The sequence below is a fragment of the Apus apus genome, chromosome 2 (genome assembly GCF_020740795.1).
Source record: "Apus apus isolate bApuApu2 chromosome 2, bApuApu2.pri.cur, whole genome shotgun sequence".
Taxonomy (NCBI): Eukaryota; Metazoa; Chordata; class Aves; order Apodiformes; family Apodidae; genus Apus; species Apus apus.
The window spans coordinates 11,218,189-11,234,130 of record NC_067283.1 but is presented as its reverse complement, the minus strand read 5'-3'; the positions used below and the strand labels follow the sequence as shown (position 1 = coordinate 11,234,130).

General features: G+C 38.1%; 1 protein-coding gene across 3 annotated transcripts in view; it reads left to right on the top strand.

The window, feature by feature from the left end:
- The window catches only part of LARP4B (La ribonucleoprotein 4B), a 55,802-nt gene that overhangs the window by 18,331 nt on the left and 21,529 nt on the right, over positions 1-15,942 (top strand). For 2 of the 3 annotated variants that reach the window (XM_051610101.1, XM_051610100.1), the window contains exons 1-4: positions 7,229-10,713; positions 12,602-12,749; positions 12,916-13,077; positions 15,278-15,359. In XM_051610101.1, the coding sequence (XP_051466061.1) occupies positions 7,288-10,713; positions 12,602-12,749; positions 12,916-13,077; positions 15,278-15,359 (3,818 nt within the window). In that variant the 5' untranslated portion in view covers positions 7,229-7,287. Of the gene's footprint in view, positions 1-7,228; positions 10,714-12,601; positions 12,750-12,915; positions 13,078-15,277; positions 15,360-15,942 lie in introns of those variants that run through there. The other variant, XM_051610102.1, reaches the window with a different exon arrangement.

The window sequence follows — 15,942 nt, the reverse complement described above, 5'->3', positions numbered from 1 at the left end:
CATCTTGAAGGGTTTAGTTTTAGTGCATGTTCTGCTAGGCACTTAGCCTGTAATATGTGAAGCAGCAGATGCTTGCTGTTTCATCTTAACCTTGCAGCAGCAGTAGCTTGCTGCTTCAGCCTACCTTGCAGCAAGCACTAAAGAGCATTTTGAAAAACACTAAACGTGCACTTTTCTTCCACCAGCTGGTGACTTTTTTGTTTGTTTGGTCCTCTTCTCCCCCCTTTTTTTTCATTCTGGGTTCTCTTCTGCTCTATTTTAGCTTTCTCTGATGTGAATTTTGTCTATTTGGCCATGGAGGAAAAGGTTAAACCCACTTTTGTGCCATACCTGTAGTAGTTGAGCTTTCATTATTTTTTTTTCTAGGGGTTTTTTTCCCCTGTATACTCAGGGCATTAATTCCAGGGACCCAGTGTGTAAGTTTGAGAAAAAGGCTCTTGCAGATTTGCTTCAAAAGCTTCAAACTGTCAGTGCACTTTAAACAGATGTATTAGTATTAAAGGTGGTTTGATTAGTCTTCACATCAATGTTCTTTTAATTTGTTGTACTAGAATTTCTATAACAGCGCATGTACTCTTGGATCTAAATATTAATTTCTGTTCTTTTGTACCTATTTGAAGAAAGAAAGTAACCATTTCTTTCAATTTTAATAAAAGCTGTCTGCTCTTTTCCTTAGTAGAGGACATCAATGTCAATTTAGATATCTTGGAATGTATCCGTAGTGCTATAATGGTGAATTTCAAATAACTAATTATTTTGAGAATACTTTGTTCCAAAAAGGTGAGACCTGTAGCTTATTAAGCTTTTTTTAAATTATGCCAGTATCATACTTGTATATGCATGGCATCAGAAAGTCATTTTGTTGTATGAGAATCATTGCCAATATATGCTGTTAGGTGGTGTTTTCAAGATGGGCCTTTCCATAATGGCATATCTGCTTTACTATATTGTGCCAGTGCTTCAGGACTTCACTTGGAAGTTTTGAGAACTAGTCTATAGTTTGAGAAACACTTCATGGAGTACAAGAAGAAGTCAGCAAGTTCAAATCATTAGGACACTTTCATCTTTCAAAAAATAAAATAGGAAGGAAAAAAAATTCTTAAGTTTGGACTTGATTGCATTTAGCAAATACCTGCCTCAGGTTAATTGGAAATCACCTCCTGTTTCTTATGTGTCTTAATTATTTTGGGATGAGAAGGCTAGACTGCATAAGGGTATAAATTAATGTCTCTGGTGATCCTTGCTTCAGTGTGTATTTGATATCGGGCCATACTGCCATGGTATCTAGTGATACTCACTTCTCTGTTTTCTTTTTGATCAGTTATACTTGGCTGCTAGAAATTGAAGGTTACTCTCTGAGGGAAGAGGCCAAGACACAAATCCTGTGGTAGAAGTAGTTTGTATGATTTGTCTCGGCCACACAGGACTTCGATAACCTTTGTTGCTAAAGGCATAGCCTTTTTCCTTGCTCATACATCCTAAACTCTTACCCTGCCATGCCCACATTTGCATATGCAGCCTCTTACAGCACTTCCCAAGGGTCAAAGAATTTTCTTTCCTGATTGGCTGAATTGAAGACCTGATCTGGAAATCTGAAATTACCTTTAGAAGGAGTTCTGTCTAACTGTGATATGAGCATCGCTCATTCTCTCCCTAGTTGAATAATTATCAGGTGTTGCCATGGACTTCTGATAATGGGAATTTAAGCCAATGTGCTGGTTTTGGTCAATGCTTCCAGGTACTGTAGATGCAAGTTCAATCATATTGTTGGTTCTAAGTATAAGAAAAATAGCTAGCAAGTCAGTAAAGTGAAGATGGACTTAATTGTAGTTCCTAAAATGTTTTTTTGTAGGGGGCAGTATGGAAGGATGTCTTGGGTTTAGAGTTGCTGGGTAATGTTGTTAAAAAATCCTTTTATAACCCATTCAAGAATAAGCCTCAGAGTAAAAAGTGACTGAGGAAATTGGATTTACTCATTTAATATAAGACAATATGTAACAGTTCAGTAGAAATTCAGTATAGCCTATAATCCTAGGATCATTTGACAATACACAGCATTACATACAGTATGTGCCAATTAAGAGTTAAGTAGCAGTTTGCATAACGTATAGGTGATGCTTAATAATTCAAGAGATCAATAGCTTTAAACAAGAAATGGAAAGATTGAACCTTAAACTGAACATGTCCAGTATCAGCATCATGAAGGATCAATACGGGTCAGTGTTTGCTCTTTCTGTCACATTATTGTAGATGTAGTTCATAAGAAAAGTGCTGAACAGTTTTGCACCTGTAGATTACTTCTAATGTTTAAATGCTTTAATGTGCAAAATGTGTGTGTTTTTAAGAGTCCATTTAAGCTGCACCTGGGTTGGCACAACCCCAGGCACAAATACAGGCTGGGCAGAGAATGGCTGCAGAGCAGTCCTGAGGAGAAGGACTTGGGGATGGTAGTTGATGAGAGTTTTGACATGAGCCCTAGTGTGTTCTCGCAGCCCAGAGAGCAACTGCATCCTGGGCTGCATCAAAAGAAGTGTGGCCAGCAGAGTCAGGGAGGTGATTCTGCCCCTCTACCATGCTCTGGTGAGACCCCACCTGGAGTACTGTGTACAGTTCTGGTGCCCTCAGCACAAGAAAGATATAGAGCTGTTGGAGAGGGTCCAGAGAGGGGGGCACCAAGATGATCAAAGGGCTGGAGCACCTCTGCTATGGAGACAGGCTGAGAGAGTTGGGGCTATTCAGCCTGGAGAAGGCTCTGGGAGACCTTCCAGTACCTGAAGGAGGCCTACAGGAAAGCTGGTGAGGGGCTTTTCACCAAAGAGGGCAGTGATAGGACAAGGGGTAATAGTTTTAAACTGACAGAAGGGAGACTTAGGTTACACATCAGGTAGTAAGGTGCTGGAACAGGTTGCCTAGGGAGGTTGTGGAAGCCCCCTCCCTGGAGGTTTTTAAGGCCAGGTTGGACAAGGCTTTGTGTAGCCTGGTATAGTGTGAGGTGTCCCTGCTCGTATCAGGGAGTTTGGAACCTGATGAAATTTAAGTTCCCTTCCAACCTTAACCATTCTATGATTCTATGGTTCTATATTTAAAGCTAGACTAGATTTTAAAACTTAGGGCTGCAGGACTTTATATGGTGTAAACCCATATTCCTTTCCAAGGAATAGGTACATGCAAAATGAAAGTAAAGGGGATATCTCTAGTCCTGTTAATGAGCATGTTAACTTCTTGCCCTCTGCATAGGGTGTATGCAGGACATAGGACTAAAATATTTATTAAAAATATAAAAGGTTTAGGTTATGAAAGTGCAGCTTCAGAGTGGCTTGGTTTCATAGAGAGGGAAGACATATATTTAGTCTTGCAGATGAAGAATAGACCATATATGTAAATGTGAAAAGGAAAAAACCAAGCCAAACCAAACTCATTCCCCAGCTGAGTTGGAACTCTGAAGTGGCCGAGTACAAATTCTGTTGAAGTGCTTTTCAAGTCAGGTGGCAGTTTTTAGCATAGCCAGAAAGTTTTTAAGACTTACAAAGTCTTGAAAGTTAAACAACGAACCTCAAGTGACAGAGCATAACGGTGTGTTGTTTTCTGCTTAAATTTATGTTACTGGGTTTTTTGTTTTATGGTGATTACATGATAAATAGTATTGAGAAATGTGACTTAAAGAATGTGCCCTATCAATGCTTAAAATAGAAATTATCCCTGAAGCTCTTAGATAAAACCAAAGGAACAAGTACAAAGTGTGCCTTTGTACATAAGGAGAAGTATATGGGAAAACTGGAAGAAGTTTCTGCTTGCTGAAATTGCTTCACCCATTTTCTCCCCATTAGTTGATAGCAGAAGTACTTGTTAAGGCACTGGAAAAGTGGACTTTGCCCTGGTCTGTCTCTTAAAAGCACTTAGTTCCTCTCTAGATAGCATGTAGTTAGTAATAGTTAAATCACAGAAGGAAAAATCTTGTTATTTGTTTACCTGACAAGGGAATTTTCTAAATAGTTGTAAATTTTGCAAGTATTACTGTGACTTTCTTCTGACATTAAAAACAGTTGAATTGTTTGCTCATGGCATTTCTTCAAAAATCTATTAAAAGTAATTCCCTCCCCCTTTCCCTGTTCTTCGTTCCAAGGAATGCTGAAGAGGAGTGGCTTGGCATAGTTTTAAGTCTGGATCCAAGCATGTTGAATAACTTTGTCCCACAGAAGAATTAAAAAAAAATGCAGCAGATGGCAGCAATGATGCATCCTTAAGAACAGTGTATCTGCAGGCACCTTGAGGCTCCATGTATTGGAGGAGCTGGAGCAGTGTGTAGCCTTCCTCTTTCTTACCTTGCAGTTTCAAAGCAGACTTGCTGAGGAGGGGATGTGTTCCCTAGTTGATTCAGCAGTCTCATTTATGGTCAGAGGATTAGTGGTGAATGGGAGGTTTCCCCTGAAAGTTAGCCAATATGATTCTTTCACACATACAAATCTGCATCTGCCTATGGCATTTGAGTGTATATGGCTTTTAAATATATGGTAGCCTATCTTTAGGAATCTAAAGCACATTCTTTAAACTCAGAAAGGGGAAATTTAGGTTAGATATTGGGAAGAAATTCTTTGCTATAGGGGTGGTGAGGAACTGGAATGGGTTGCCCAGGGAGGTTGTTGATGCCCCATCCCTGGAGGTTTTTAAGGCCAGGTTGGACGAGGTTTTGTGCAACCTGATCTAGTGGTAGGGTTCCCTGCTCATGGCAGGGGGTTTGGAACTTGGTGATCTTGAAGGTCCCTTCCAACCTTAATGATTCTATGATTCTTTTGTGTAATTAATTTGTCCTGTGAGCAGAATACTTGTCTAGGGAAAAAAGTTACATTGGCACCTATATTACAGCTTTGCACTTCTGTGTGTTACACAGAGCTATAAAGAGAAGTAGGATAAGAAATGACTCAAAAGTTTCAGAGGAGAGAAGCATTTCATGCTGTATGAGGAAGAGATTCATGTCTAGTCTGTCTTATGCTGCTGAATGTGAATTCCACTACTGCTACTGCAAGAGTGCTTCATAGTCACTGTAATGCAGGCTGAAGTGAAACATTTGAATTTCTAGAGTGCTTCTGTGCTTGCTCAGTACTACTTTGTACTTAAAAGTTATCATAAGATTAGAAACAGTTTGGGATAGCAAGAACATTTTTAATGTATTATTTTCTACCCGATTTTTATCCAGTTCTGCTTACTGTGGTTTAGTGAAGCATCCTTTTTTTCCTCAGTCTTCAGGTGACAACAGGGAACAAAGTTATTTTTTTCTGTTTTGATTCATTACTCTAAACAGATGTCAACTTAGTTTACCAACTAGATATGAATGAGTTAAAGAGGAACTGATGCTTTATTTATGTGTTGACAGTAGTAGATTTTTTGTCAGAAGTAAAGTAAGCAAGGGAGACTGAAAGGGAGAAGTGACTGTGGGCTGTTCTAGTAAAGATGCTTTTTTTTTTTTTTCTTAGGATTTTTGGAAACAAAGCAGAAAACTTGCAGTATGACGGTGACAGGGAACATCTAGGTAGCATAGATAAGACTGACTCATGTCTTAGGAAAATCTTTTTCACTATGAGGGTGACAGAGCACTGGAACAGGCTGCTCAGAGAGGTTGTAGAGTCTCCTTTTCTGGAAGCATTCAAAGCCTGCCTGGATATGTTTCTGTGTCACCTACTCTTGGGGATCCTGTTTTGGCAGGGGGGTTGGACTGGATGATCTTTAGAGGTCCCTTCCAATCCCTAACATTCTGTGATTCAGCCTAATGTAGGCCATGTGACTTGCCATGAAAGCAGCTGTAAAGTAAGTCAATGACAATCATGCAATAAAAAATAGTGGAATATTAGAGCATGGATCTCTTCGTTAAGCAGCTTTAACCCTACAAGTACAGTTTACAGTAGAAATTAAAATAGATCTCTTTACTAATTAAAAGGCAACTGGTTTAATTAGCCTTAGCACCCCTGTGTACTGCCATATGAATACAATGAAGGCAAGTTGCCACGCTAACTCAAAACTCTAGTCAAGTATATCTTGAGTAAACTTGCCATAAGGTGCACAGCCAATTGAAAAATGGTGCTGTGTTCAATGTACAGCCGAAAGAACATTTGAAATAGAATTTAAGGGTCTGCATTGTCTTACTTGAATCTGTTTTCAGTATTTTTTTAAGTAATGGAATGGAGTGGTGCTATACTGGTACAAGTTTGCAAGCTCTCTGAAAGATGGGGTCCAAATTTGAAATACTAGCAAGGGGTTTGAGAGCAATGTAAGATTATGCAAAGGCAAATAGTAACTCTGTTTACAGCAGAAAAGATTGCTGAGTATTTTCATCTTTTTTAGCGAATAGAGAGACTTATAGTAGTAGAAGTCTTCCAATATGTAAATACATATGTGTAAAGATGTTCCAGCTGTCACAAGGTCAGAAAGAAGTCTGTTTACATACAACAAAGAAAACTTGTATTCAGGACAGAGTTTTGGAAGAGGTAGCATTTAGTCAAATGAGGATTTTTTTAAAAGAATACACAGTTTTTGAAGGTCAAGTGTAATTAATCCTGCCACAATACCATGAGATAGCTAGATGATCTTGAGGCCCCTTCAAGTTCTTTAAGTCACTGAGTGATTTTATATGCTTTTTTTTCATGCAGATAACAAATAAAAAAGGCTTGGAGCAGAATTAGCTTCTGATAACATACAATGACTGTTCAATGGAATATATGAGCTCTTATCTATCTTTAGCCTGTTTTTCCTAAAGAGGTAATCTTGGTGTAGATTGAGCTCTGGGGGAAGGGAGAAAATGGTTGAAAATGTGTTTGAACTAATAGCTTTCACTAGTTTCGTCTTCAATCAGATTTAAACATGTGAAGCCAGAATGCATTTATCCTTGTATAGAAAGCAGGAGTTATATTAAATATAAAGGGAGGGAGTTTTTTGGCACACATGGACATTGTAAAAGATGCCTTTTAAATATTATTGTGATTTGGATGAAGGAAACTTCAGGAAATTAAACAATGGAAGTTCATAAGGCTTGGTAATACTTGTAACAGACTGTAATCTCATTAGGAGAATTATTTGGCTTAAATATTACAGTGCATATAATGAAATACTAAAACATTGCTCAGCAACTGGGATTTGGACTTTGAGTGGCACTGCCATATGAACCCCTGCATGGTTTTAAAGTGTGCTATTTTAGGCAGCAGGGTGTTGGCTTGTCTCCTCAGTAGCAGCAGAAAGTTAGTGTATAGAGGAAGGTGATTTGCAATGAGAAGACTCCTCTGACACTACTTACTAAGCATGGGCTGCTGCTTCAGTAAAGAATTGAGTAACAGCACGAATGAGGAGAAAACTGGCTTGTTACAAAAATCTGTGGAAGAGGAAGCACCAGAGTCAAGGATAAGTAAAACTTTATCTTCAATTTTAGGAACTGTGGAAAGCCAGGATCTGCATACAGTGGGAAGGACGGTTAACGGGGCAGCTGCAGTAGTTGGCATTGAACGTGTTCGTAGCGATGATTGCACAACAACAAATTCTAAATCTGGGGTCTGGGGTAGAAAAGCAAAATATGCGTCATACAAAAGCATGGAGAGTACTCCCTGTGAGAGCTCAAGGAGAACGTATGACAGACCTTTCAGCTTCTTTAATTCCTTTAGTCACCTCCTGAAGGTCTCTGGTACATATGGGAATCTGCAGAAAAGTGAAGAAAAGAAAGATAGGGTTATTAAAAAAAGAGTGCCTAAAAAAACTCATAGTAATGGTCAGCAAATGGACGATATGGAAAATATTAATAGTAATATTAATATTGAAGGTGTTAACAGTAATGGTAATAATGAAAATGTAGTTTCAGAAGAGCATTGCTTGTGTGGTCTTATTTCTGCTTCACATGTACCAGACATCCTAGACAAAGGCTTACAGGGTGAAATTTCCTTAAATAGAAATTTTCTGGAGCATGATGCAATTACACGTGACCATTCAAGGCAGAATGAAATAACCGTAAATGTTGAAGATAAGAGTGACCACCTACAAAAACTTTCAAGTTCATATAGAGAGATGTCTCCAACCTTTTCTTACCTTGATGTAGACCACAGACAAAATACAAAAGATTGGGACTTCTACAGCATTTGTGTTGTAGATGCTGAAGATCTGAAAGGGGATGAAGAGGTGCCAGCTACTGTGCATGAAGAGATTGCAGCAGACATAGATAGCTCAGCTGTTACTGATGAAGGAATGTGCAGCATGGCACGACCTCTAGACACTGGGGAGGAATTTCCAGTGCAGCAATTGGCACAAGTGGAAGCTAAGTTTAATTCACAGAAAGAACTGTTGGAGTATAAAAAAGAGCATGGGTCAAACATGCAAAAAAAGGAAACAAATGAATATTGTAGCATAGACATCCAGTCTTCTGACAATAACTTACCAGCTAACAGGTGTGAGGTGGGTAGGTTAAACACTGCCAATACAGTAACAGATGGCTTGACAGTGAAAGTGGACAATGAAGCCATTCCTAATAATCCACAGGAGGAGGTACATACCATGGGTAACTCTGTCAGTTGGATTGAATCACTCCATAGCACTTGTGATTCTGGAAAACTTGTGGATGCTGCTAAAGAGGACCAATATAGCCCTGATTCAGAAAACATTAAACACAGTGTATTGTTAAACACTGGAATTTGTAATTCAGGAAAAACTGAGGGAAGTCACGATTCTGGGAAGGTACCATTTAGTGTAAGTAGGCATCCCCCAAGTGTTGTAAGGGATATAAATACTGAACAAGTGGCAGAGAACTTGAGGGGGAGCTTTGAATTATCGTTAGAGTTCCATGAAATGGACGATGATTCTTTTTTGGTGAATCAACATGTGGAAAAACTTGCTGAAGAAGGCTGCTTCCTAAAGCCAGAAAGTAAAGTAAACTCATTTGTGGAAAAGAAAATATTTCAGAGAATGTATGGTGATAGCCAAACATCTGCACCTGACTCTAGCAAACATCACAGAGTTTTGGAAGAATTTTTGAAAGATAAAGAGAAATGCACAGGTACAGTTTTGGATAGCTGTGAAGCTTTGAATATGACTGAAATGCATAAAAACTTGAAAGAAAGTTCTGATTTTCAAACTCAAATTAAGGGTTGCACTGAAAACAAGACACCCACTGAAAATGCAGACCTAAGTGGCATGGAGGAAGATGTCTGTGTGAGTATCCTTGAGCCGAAAGGTGACATGCTTGAAGAAGCTGGTAGCTTGAGCAAAACTCAGTTGCGGGTAAGTGATGACACTTTGACATCTTGTGAGCTACGTAACACACGTACAGATGAAACGTTCCTAATGGAGAACAGCCTAGAATCTCAGATTTCACAAGAGTCACCAGGGAATAAAGAAAAATTGTGCAAATATGCAAAAAACACTGTCTCTTCTGTGTCTATGGAACATGAGGATACGAATAAAATGGACATGAACTGTAGGCAAGATGAGCAACGGGATGTATGTTCTTTCCACACAGTGGAAAATCAGTGGAATGCAGGGACTGACTCAGCCAAAATAGCTGAGGATGTACTAGAAACTGTAAAACAGACAAAATCTGAAGTTCACCTAAACAAGCCAGCTGATGAGAAGGCAGAAAATGTAGAACAGAATTTGGATGCTAACATTGTTGATTGTGATAAAAACATCTTAAATTGCAATAAAGGCTTGACTCACAATCAGAATACTTCCTCTAACTCCACTGTTCCTGTAGCTTTGGACAATTGTATGTACAGGAGCGTTAAATTGACAGATGACACTAGAAGTCTGGAAGATGCCAGTAATCTCTTACATAAAGCCCATAACTGTTTACCTTCATTGTGTCGAAATTCATATTCTCATGTACATGATAAAGCAGTGGAAGAGTCTGAGATATGTCACTGTGCCAGTCCAGAGCTGGAGATCAGGAGCACACAAGTTTCTCCTAAACCTTTTGCTGAAGTAGGATCAGAAACTCATGAAAAAAGTGTGTGTAATGTAAATGAATGTAACATTCAAGATAGTGAAGTAAAACAGTGTGTCAGCATCCACTCAAAGGAGGAGAACCTCTCTGGTTTTAGTATGTCAGCTGGGAACCTAGAAGCTTTTACTGTGGGGAATTTCAAGCAGTTAGAAGCCAAGGCTACTGAATTGAAAAACACCAGTTACATATTAAATACACAAATGAATGACTTGACCACAGGTTGGGAACAGATGCAGTCAGATCACAAGATTTTCTCAAACAAAGAGCTTGGATTTTTTGTTGACCCAAAGCAGGTAGACAAATATGCTGCTACTCCTTCCTATGAAATACACAGTGCCCCTCCTGGTGCCGCAGGAATTGAGCAAGGCAGTGAGCGGTGTGCATTAGAGCTGATGGAAGACATATCCAGTGACCAAGAGCACTCCTATGAGTTGGATAGATCAAATCCCCAAGTTGAAATGTGGTCACACTTCATCAGTTTTCAGACTGGAAATGCTGATTGGACAAATCAGCTATTTTCTGACACTGTTACTGCTGATAATGGTGAATATCTGATGGGCTTTTTATGGAATAATGCAGTTCCTAACAATGCCATAAAGAGTGACAGACTTTGTATAGTTAGTGAAAACCTGCAGAACGAAGCTGAAGATTTAACAAGTGCTTCATACACCATGGAAAGATACCCGTGTCAGCTGCTAGCACCAGAAAATGTTGTTGCTTGGGGATGGCAAGATAAAGACGAGTTTGTAAGTATTCTGCAGAAGTGATTCAATGTTAAAGCTGTGGCTATGAGTTGGAATAAGCCAATGAGCCATCTGTGGTTTCTGATAGTTAAATATATCATATTATTTTGTCCTGAAGCTGACCACTCTCTCTTCCCTTTGCAAAACCAAATGCTCTACAGAAGGCAGTAGTTCAAATTGTTGCTGAATATTGATTTTTCCTTTTTAGTTGTGAAAGTGTAAGTGTTGAACAGAGTATCTTAATTGCAGATTCTCAGTTCTAGATGAGCTTAAGATTAACACTTCAGTATGTGGAAGGGAAAATTTCTGCAGACTGTTAATAGTGCTCTTTGCCTTCATATAGGAAAAAAATGTTTGTGGCTTTCCTGAAATCTTAATGTGCTTGCTCGGTAGCAATTAGGAAACCTTTTGCTCACTTCTGGAGATGATCTTCTGAAGAGCTGTGGAAAGGAGTGGCTGCAGGAGGAGCATGGGGACTGAGCTCTGCTGGATCTTAGCTAGCCGGGAAAAGAAAAAACTAAATCCAGCTTGTGTCAGTGGCTGCTCCTCTGCCTTCCCCACAGGGCAGAGCTGAGCCTGGGCTTGGCATTGTCCTCTGCTCTGGCTGTAACTCGCAGCCTCTGCTCTGACCTTGCTCAGCAGTTGTGGTTATGGCAGTGAAGTGTACTAAAGGTTATGTTTGCTGTCTCCTGGGGGACTTTTTGTATTAAAAATGGAAACTGATGGAACTTGCTGTTATCTTTGCATCATTACTACTGAAGTAGTTATGTTGAACACTTCCACTTTTTGTAAGTCATTCAGTAGATGTGTTTAAGTTGAGAATCTTTAGATCTTTTTACCTTCTGGAGGTGTTTTCTATATGCTATGGTAACAAGTGCACATGTTTCAGAGTAATTAAAGCTTTGTGGAGTTTTGAAGTGCTCTCTTAAACGTTCCTAGCATCCTTAATTTCACAAAACAAATTTTAAGCTTTTTAGTGTGCATTATCATGATTAATGCTATTTCTCAGTATAATCATCATATTAAAACACATCAAAGGTATTCTGGGTATGGAATAACTTAAGTTTTGCTCAAACATCAGCAAAACAAGAGAAAACTGTCACATTACTATCAAAAAAGAACGGTAGAAACTGGCAGTGCAGAGAGCAATCCCTCTGAAGCACATCATTGTATATGTAACTGTTATATAAATGGTTACATGTAACCGTTATATAAATGGTTACATGTAGCCATATGTGATCATTAAATGTGTCCATCCAATCCAGGTTAAAGGAGAGTAGCCTAAGATGATGTAACTGTATCAGGTAATTCATTATTCTTGTCCTGTCTAGGGGAAAACTGACCTGAATTTTTGTTAATGCTCTGCTTTTTCTCTTCAAGTAATGACAGAAGTTGTCCTGCACATCTCATTGCTTTCAATATTCCATAAAGCTTCCTTAAAACTGTTACATTTTTATATAAGTCCAGATAAAAAAAAACCCTGTGCTTTTTAATTTTTTGTTATTTTATGTTATTTCACAGAAACAGATACAATAACACTATAATAAACATTGAGATAACATATATATTAGAGACCTGCCTAGAGTCTAGGGCAAGTGCAGTTTGAGTTAGTCTTTCAAAGGTGAAGAATGCAGTGTTTGTTGTAGTTTGCTCTTCTTGGCTAGTCTTTTCTGGTGATTCTTAATCAGGAAAATGAATCCTCTGCTGCCCAATTCAGTTAGTTTTGTACCTGAAATGATTATGGGATGACAATTCAGTTAATATGTTCAGGTGTGAAAAAGACTTGACAATGCAATCTTGATTTGTACGTTTGATACTGTTAGTTGAAACTGTACATATATACACACTGTACATCTCTAAAGTACATAATCAAAGAATTTTCTTTTCGTAGGAGTCAACCAAGGTTTCCGAGTTAAATCCTAATGCAAAGGTGTGGGGAAATCATATGTTACACTTGGAAGCAAGTGGTGCCACTGACGGAAGCGTGAGCAAAACGTGGGAAGAAATACCTGACCAACCTCCAGATTCTTGTAAAGAAGGTATGAGTAAGAATTTCTAGATGTTGCTCAAGCAAAGGTAAAATTCTGTACAGAACTTTCTCAATTTTTGTTTCCTGTTAAAAAAAAAAAAAAATGCAAATTTGTAAGCAACTTTGCTCAGATTGGAAGGAATGCTTTTTGACTGTGTGTGTCATTCCTGTTGCAGGACTGGATGCCAATGGTGATGGCGACAAACAGCATCAGAATGCAGTGCTGACAGAGCTGCAGGAGCCATCACCGGCTGTTTCGGTGTCAGACCAGACAGATATGAACCCTTTGGCTCTTGACCATTCTGATTATGAGTCTATGCATGAAACCACCCAGACAGGTAAGAGAAAGCTGGCATTGGCTTGGACTTGGTTTTAAAAAAAGGAAGTTTATTTTTAGTTGAACAGCAACCATCCATTAAAAAAAACAAACCAACAAACAAAACCTGAGGGAAAAAACCCAACTACTTCAAAACAAAAAAACTTCACCACTTTTTTGTTCAATACCTGCATTTTGTAAGTAGACCCCAGAAAATCCTGTCTCTTTTGCTCTCAGGCTTAGGCATATTTGGAAACCAGCCAGTCTCTTTTTTTAAAAAAAAAAAAGTATTGTTCTTATGAGATGCTGCATAGAATTGATCATAAGCTCTGGATATAACTTGAGTATTGTGTTCTGAAATCTTATTCTGAATGCAAATCCCTAATGTACACATGTACATATAGATATCCGACACTCTAAGGCGTGTGTTTCTAGTTGGGTAGGGTACAGAGGTGAAATTCACATTACTACTTGAGAGACAAATGGTTACTTAATGTGTTGAAAGATCAGCTTTGTACTTAAAATTATAAACTAAGCAACAGTTAGACTAACTTTTTTGCATTCTTTTTTGATTAACTTTCATAATTTTTTCAGTTTAACTGTTAGTAGTGGTAGTCTATACTAGATGGCATGTTTTTAAAAACTTCTTGAAACTAGTATAGAGATTCAGCCATGCTTATATTTCACTGTAGGAGACAGAAGGTTTGCAAGATGTGTGTAGGAATACTATAGAACTGAGATGAGGGGTGGGAAAGAAAGGAAGATGTGCTGGGTGTTTCTTGAGATTCATGAGGTATTAATTAACTCTGTTCATTGTGCTTAGTATATGTATTTAAAATGACCGGTATAGCATCCATAATAGTTGGAAATGAAGACAAAACTGAAATGACAGTTCTGGCATCACCCTTGCTTATGCTGAAAACTGGAAGGTCTTTTTGACTCTTCTACTTAAGGGTACTATTGGAGAATATTAAATAACGACTAAAAGACAAATAGAAAATTACATCAATGGTGCTTAGTGCCCTAGAAGGGAAGTGTTCCTCAGCTGAGTGTTAGAACTTGTCAGCATGTCGTTTACCTGCCCCAAAGAGGTAACTTTTAACAAGACACATGTGGTGTTGCAGAGCAGCAGAACAAGGAGAATGGATCAGTTCTTCTTGATCCATCGTAACAGCTGGTTCCAACTCTGAAAGCTGGATTTATTCTTTTTTTAAATTGTTACTTAAAGTGCATATAATTTTGGTCTTTGCTAAGCTTTGGGCAAGGAGATGGCAAGAGGAGATGGGGAAGGGAAATAGTGGTTAGTATGTGATATGTATGTTTCTCAGGTACTGGCATTATCTCCATCAGAATAGAACACATGAAGGACAAAACAGTGGGAGGAAATTACAAGTCGCTGTAGGAGGAAGAAATGTTAAGGAGAGCTTAAGAAAAAGATGAAAGTTACTGAAGAAGGGAAGGATATAGAGGGTAATAGTTGGTGTGAAATACTTAAAAATATAAGTCTACGTTTATGTAACATTTTAGCAAATGTTCTGTAAATCTCTGAAAGCCATACTAAACTTCTGAACTTTCAACAATTCTCCCACTGACACAATTGGTTTACCCTCAACTGATTGTAGTGTAACATGAAACTGATAATTTTGAAACTTTCAGGTAAAAGGAAGAAATTTTCTCATTCATGAAGAGTTGTTAATTGATCACAAATCTAGTGTTAATTGATTTGATACCTGCTGATATTTCATAGCTACCTTTTTGAAACGATCTTTTCTGAATTGGTGTGTTGAGGATGTAGAGTGAGGCCAGAAGTACCAAGTGCCTCCATTGAATTGCTGGCTGGCTGCTTGAGTCAACTGCATCAGTCAGGGTTTAGTCAGCTGGAAATTGGTTAGCTTCCTAAGACTGGAAGACAGATATACAAGCTAAGTCAGTTCAGAATTTACTTTGAGATGTGTTTGCCGCTGCTTTTCTAAAACTGCTTCAAATTTTTATTTGGAGAACAGAGGTTGACAAGGGAAGTCAGATACAGTTGTGTTGTGTTGTTTTGTTTTTTTCTTAGTGTTCCTGTGCAGTTTTTGGTGGGTGATGAACTAGTACACAACATGTACTGAATTTGAATATTTGTTACTAGTTATACAGCTAATAATAGACATGATTATTTGATTAAAATATTATGTAAAGTAGCAGAACTAAAAAAACTAAACAAGTATTTTAATTATTAGGTGGAAACGAACAATTACAGCCGGAAGGTCAGGAAGATTTACGAGAATTACTGAAAAAAACACTGGAATTCTGCTTATCTAGGTATGTATATACCTAAATGTGTGAAACTGGAGGATAAATAACTAACAAGGTGCAGTACTTAATTTCAGTTGTATGTTGATGGATTTCACAGTTGTCACTTAAAACTGAGTGGAAAGGATGAGAATTTGGGGGAAGTAACATATTGATGTGTACCTCTTAAAAATGGCATGAAAAAATTATGGGCCTGAAACATAAGCTAGCAAATATATTGGTTTTAAAGTGAAAACAGTAATTAGTTACAGACCAGATGCATTTTTGTGACTTACTGGTGTTTTGTAAATTAAAACTAAGTAGCTTAAGCCGTTTGGTGGTAAGCTTTGTTTAAGATAACTATTTTAAAATCAGCATTGATACAAACTAGTATTTCTATATGTGCATCTGTGGAGCCCTTTATAATTTAAGGACCAGTTTTAAAAATAAAGAAAATAAAGGACTCTGAATCATACACATTCCACTATAGACCAATGCAAGGCCATCAAGGGAGTTTATCTGTACTTAATTATTTTCACTGCTTGTGTCTAAATAAAAATTTCCTCAATGCATGTCTTAGTAACCTAGAACAAATCCAAATCTGTATACTTCT